Raw genomic sequence first — 6000 nt, forward strand, 5'->3', positions numbered from 1 at the left:
ATATGACTCTACCTCTTTTCATACAATGATGGGGTTTTGTTTGGCAGACTGCTTTGAATAGTTGGTCCTCTGAAAAATGGGAAGGGCTCTGTCTTGAGGTGTATTTTCAGTGATGTTCCAGGCTGCTCATACCATGAAGTAACTGTATCAAAACCACCTGAATCTCAGTGGTCAGCATGTAGCCTTGTTAGCAGGCACATTTCCGTGAGCTGCACATCTGCAGGCAAAAAGGATAACAGATTTCTGTGGTGTGTATGGTGGGGCCTGGGAGGGGTGGACAAAAAAGGGGGTCTGACCACTTCTGTTTAGTCATATGTCTTGTTTCTGGTTGAATTTGAATTCATAATAATTTCCCTAGAGATGGATCACCATCTCTTAATGTGTTGAAATTAGCACAAGATAATTCTAAAGCTGAAGGCTGGGAGTGAAGTTTACTGTGTGTGTTCTGGTTTTCCTTTTCTAGTATTCGAGTTGTGATAACAGTGGAACAAACAGAACAAGAACTGGACAAAGCTGCATCACTTCTTAAGGAAGCGGCACAGTCTGTGTTGAATTAGACTGCTGCTTTGGATTCCTCTTTCCCCAAATTATTGGGATAAGTGTTTCACACTGCATAGCAACTTCCAGATTCTTCCACTGATGGCGTTGAAACACGACTAACAAAATTGTTCCAGAGTAGTACAAATGCAGTGAGGGGAAAAACGCTGAATTTTGGAATTGGTGAATGACACTGTGTTCTTCCAATTCAAACTCTACTGTTTACTGTCATTTCTTAAAAGGGGATATCACTGTTGCATTTATGACTCTTTTGTAAGTGTAATCTAAAAAGTTTTAAATTTATTTCTTCAGACTCTTAAACATTTTCAAAAATGTGTATGAACATTTTGTTTCCCCCCAAACCAAATGTATTGTTTTTTGTGCATTTTCTCAGAACATAGGAACTTCAGATAAGTTGCAAGGAATTATCCCTTCTTGCCTCCCAAATGAAAATAGACTGTTCCTAACACTGCCAAAAGGAAGAAAATAACACATGAGGATATAATTTTGTGCTATATTATATCACTTATTATTGAGTTACAATAATAACTCAATATTGAGTTAAAGAGGGAGGAACTTTAATTCTTTTTTGTTTATATATCTTTCTTTAACCATTTTTTGGAAACCAGGTTTTAAGAATGCCTGGCCAGAGAATTCCATTATCTAAATAGTAAATTCATATTAAATACTATTTGCTTCCTGCATTCCATATGTAATTATATGCGTGTTTGATACTGTGGGTTAAGTTTTTCATATTATTAACTTTAAAATGTCTAAAATCAAGCCTCTGAATTGTGAAACTGGTGTAATTCGAATGTAGCATGTTCCAGTTAGGGGATCTTTGCACCAATCTTGAAGAGGGGTCATAGGCAACATAAAAAATGAACCAAGATTTTGAAACAGCAACTAAATACTAGCTTGTCAAACTACTTTGATATGTGCTAAGTTTTATGTCAAAACAGGTATATCTTAGAAGGGAAGACTCACAGCTACTAAGAGGTTAGATGGTGCAAATGCTACTGAAACACAACTCAATCCATGCACATAAAATTCCCAAGTAATTTGACAGTAATATTTGGAGGCTGTGCTGTCAGGATTTTCAGTAAGTACAGATGGACATTACGTATACGAACACATTACATCAATAAGGAAACTGGTAAGGAAGGATGTACCTTTTTATAAAACAAAAAACAGCTTTGTATTTCAGGACTTTGCTCTAAGAATGCTTGTCTAAAAATTTTGTATTCTGCCTAATCTGTGTTGTTTTGTACTTATGTGCCTTTTTGGTTGCTGCTACAAGGACTGCAGGACTGTTTTTGAGAAACACCATTGTTAAATAAAAAGTTAATCATGTTTGATTCAGATTTTTACTTAATTAGATTTTGTAGCATGATCGACCATATATTATTGAATATTCTATATCAGATAAGCGTAGACTACATTGCCTCCTTCAGTTCACAGTGACTGTTTCTGTGCTGGCTTTCAAAACTTTCAGCTGTGTACATTCAGATACAACAGCTAAAGTTGTGTTGGGGCACTTTTGTGGTTGTTGCTTGACTATTTTGAAATAGTCAAATCATTATCTGTGCATGTAGAAAAGCCTTCATCCCAATGTGAAAGGGTACCACTATTTCGCTGACATTTATGTTTTTCTCTGTTACTGTGAATAAAAGTCTGTGAGAAGCCAACAATTTAAAAGAAAAAAAAAAGGTTGGAATGAAGCTGATTCCCATTTTACAGACTGGAACTGAAGTGCAGAACAGTCCAACCTCAAGACCCTCAGAGACTGAGAGAAATGGAAATTCAAAGTTATCACTATACTTTAAGCTCATGAGCCATTTTTGATTTGATAGATGAAACCTTCATATTCGAGTAAACTCAAGCCTTTGATGTAAGGCTTGGAACAAGTGAGGTACTTTGATTCCAGTGCAGCATAATAAATGGTTTTGGAGTTAAGGTAAACCTGGGGAGGTTAAGCAAATCACCATTTAGCATTGAAATCCTAGGCTGTAGAATCTATATTCACTTTTCACATTTTGTTTTGGATTGTCTGCAAATGGGGTGGACTATTTTGTTGCACTTAGAGAACTAGAAATAACTTTTAGATACATGGATTTGTGTTATTATTTTTGTTCTTGATCTTTTTTTTGCTTTAAAATGAAGCAATGACAACTGTAGTAGCAGGAAGCAGAGTGAAATTTCTATCAGTTTCAAAGCTGTAACTAAGTGGTTCTGACGAAATAAAAAGTGTTGCTGAGAGATGCCATGATCTGATTCATTTGACAAACACATGCCCACCATTAAAAAACACTGATAAAACTGCCTTTGTCCATTTTTGTTGTTTACCAGTGTGTAGAAAAGAAACGTTTAGATCACACTGAAGTGAACACCTCATGGTTGATAATACTTAAAGTACTGTTATGACGTGTGTTTAACTGACAGGTTATATGCATGGTCTGTTTGAGAAATTAAGACACTTACTAGATGTTACTGGTGGAGAGGGATATCCCTGCACAGTTGAAGCATGTCTGGCCCTCTTGGTTTTGACTTTTCTGATAAATGTCTCTGACATGGCAAGCAGATGAAGGAAAGGATGGCTCTGGGGAAAAGAGTTGATGGGGGTTAGGGAGACAGCAGGTGATTCTGGTTAAACTTCTGACATTTAAAAATCAGAAGGCTGTTAAGGTGCTTAACTTCTCAGTGCTCTAGGCTGATAAATATATGAACAAGCCTTTGTTAGTTGCTTTGTAGTTATGTTTGGATGAAGTGGGATTTTTCCATCCGTTTCTTCAGATGTAGGCATGAGAGTGGGGTCAAGTGGAAAGCTATTCCACAAGATGCTGAAAGATGAATCAAACACAAGGACTGTATCCCAAACTTCAAAGTACCTATTGAAAATAAATATTGGGATACCAAATTTTATTTCAATTAATTTATGTCTTTTGCTTTGCCAAGTATTTGGAACAGAGTTTTGGCTAAGTGGGTAATAAATCCGGTATTATAAATAGTGATCAAAAATAAGTGTTGTTAATTTTTTTTATTGACGATTCATATCTGGTAGCTGAGAAAGAATGCATTTTAACTGTAGAAAGTTGGCCATTTACTGAAATTTTCCTGATGAAAGAAGTTTTATGCAATTTTTGGAGACTGGGGTGGACTGGAAAGAATTTATACTTTGAAGGTATTTTAACCAGAAGAAAAATGTCTATGTGATGTGTGTATATTTTCCTACTTTATATATATAATATATATATATTCTTATTTTAAAGATATCTGTTTTCCTTAAATATTTAAAGTAATTGATTGCTATATATGTAGGTTCATGATTTTTATAGGGAAAAATACAGATGCCTTTTCTGTTTGTTATAATAATCATTGTTTTTGGACAGGGGGTGAAATGCATAAGGAGAGTATTAAGAAAGAAAGAGGCGTATGGCTGAATAACTTTGATTTTATTTTTTTTTCACTTTTGAAATACGATCCCAGTCAATGCACAGAATGGTGTACTGTCTCCCTTCTGTCATTCCATCTGGACTTTATTAATAATTTTAAACAGGGTTGTGGAGTGTTGGCATTCACTGGCCTATGAAGCTGCTACCGCGAAAGTGTCTTGCATCTTAAGATGGCTGGAGAAATGTACATGAGCTGGAAATGCTGCTTAAACAGGGGGAAATATTTACAACTAACACAAAGCATTTGTACATTAAACTGTTTCAGTGTCCTAATAAAAGGAAGTGTCTGGATAACATTTCTTCTTGTGTTTTTATGTTCTTTGGCAGTTTTTGTGGTAATAAGATAATGGACTTACTCTGTCTTGCTGTTGATGGATTTTCCAGATTTTAGTTTCTTGTCCAGTGTGTACTAGGTCATTGCAAAATATACGTAGTAGAAGCCACATAAACTAATAAATCTGCTGAAGTGTACCTACAAGGGAAGGACAGTTCTCTACATGACCAGTTTCTAATACTTAGGTTGCACACACTTATTGAAAACTGCTGTTGGAAGCTAGACACTGGGCCAGATTCAGTTTTGTTGTGACTCAGTGTAGAATTTCTGATGTATCAATGAGCTGGGGTCCAAAGGAAATACGCCCCAGCTTTGAGACAACTTTACAGAAGAAAGTACTGCAGTTTTCTCTACCATATTTTATGGATAAGTTTTCTCTGTTTACCACTGCTATTAAAGGTGTTACCACCTGACTGCATGCTGTTTGGATAACTGAGCTGTGTTTTCCGACAGGGTATTCAGAGTTGGCAAAATCCTGTAAGTACTGGAGTAGAAGGAAAAGCTTAAATAGAATTGGAAATGCATAATCCATTGGTTAGCTTACATTTTATGCAGGCCAGAAATAAGTGGTTGTCTCACTATTCAGCAGTTGTCATACTGCGCTCCTGTTCTGGTTCCCACAATTCAAGGAAGACAAGAACAGATTGAAGAACGTCCAGAGGAGGGTCACAGAGATGACCAAGGTTCTGGAGAACCTGCCCTGTGCAGGAAGACTGAAGGATTCAGGTGTATTCTGCCTGAGATTTTCAAAATGTGGCTGGACAGGGTGCTGGACCATTTCATTTAGGCTGCCTTTCCCAAAAATCTTGGACCAGATGATTTTTTGAGGTCCCTTCCAACCTGATTTTGTAGTTCTGTGATTATAACTCAGAACGTGGGAATAATTTTCCGCACTTGGACTAATCAAAGTTGGGTTTCATTTGGTGCAAGCCCTTTGTTGGTTACCAGTGTCGCAGTAGGTGTTGAGAGAGTGGAAGAGGAAGAATTTAAAACTCCATGCATTACTATAAGAACAAGTTAGGCTGATGATTGGGAAGATAAGAAAGGTGATGAAACACCAGCACTTCATGATAACCTGAGTGGTGGCTTTGAACTCCTGTCGTCATTTTTAGTGGTTTGGACTCTTTCTGTTCTTTAACATAACAAGATAATGAAATGGCTGTTCTCTACAGTTAATTGATGAAAGATCAAATATGGATTTTTTTTGTTTTAACTTTGTCCAGGATGATATTTTTTAATAAGCTACCTTCAGTTGTGTTTATTGTGTTTGTACTGAGTAAAGTTTTGCCTTGGTGTCAGTAGTGAATGTGAACTTTAATTAGAGAATCTAAACACTGTGATACCCTTTACCTTTGTATGCAGCCTTTAAGTGTAAAATATGGGAGTATTTAGGGGGCCTTTAAAGTAGCTGATAATATACTCGATGGTAATGAAATTCCTATCTATGTTCAGATGGAATATTTTATTGGTAAAATATTCCTTTTGAAAACAGCTAGGCAAAAAACATCCCCCCCCCACAACCTCCTAACAGTTTTGAGCAGGGCTAAGGGGTGGCATCCAATGGTAAGGTTTGGAAAAGTTTTGGCCACTGCAAGCCTTAAAATGAAAAAAACAACAACCTAGAACTTCAGCATATGTGTACTGCTTTGGCTAAAGAGATTCCTTGTGCAGCCAGCA

General features: G+C 36.6%; 1 protein-coding gene across 1 annotated transcript in view; it reads left to right on the forward strand.

Annotated features, from left to right (window-relative positions):
• Positions 1–1895, forward strand: part of SPTLC1 (serine palmitoyltransferase long chain base subunit 1) — a 28036-nt gene extending 26141 nt beyond the window's left edge. Inside the window, exon 15 of the mRNA XM_029965409.1 lies at positions 464–1895. Within this exon, the coding sequence (XP_029821269.1) occupies positions 464–557 (94 nt within the window). The 3' untranslated portion in view covers positions 558–1895. The remainder of the gene's footprint in view (positions 1–463) is intronic.
• Positions 1896–6000: the final 4105 nt, after the last annotated feature.

This window comes from Manacus vitellinus, unplaced genomic scaffold (genome assembly GCF_001715985.3).
Source record: "Manacus vitellinus isolate BGI_N305 unplaced genomic scaffold, ASM171598v3 scaffold_9_pilon, whole genome shotgun sequence".
NCBI classification, from domain to species: domain Eukaryota; kingdom Metazoa; phylum Chordata; class Aves; order Passeriformes; family Pipridae; genus Manacus; species Manacus vitellinus.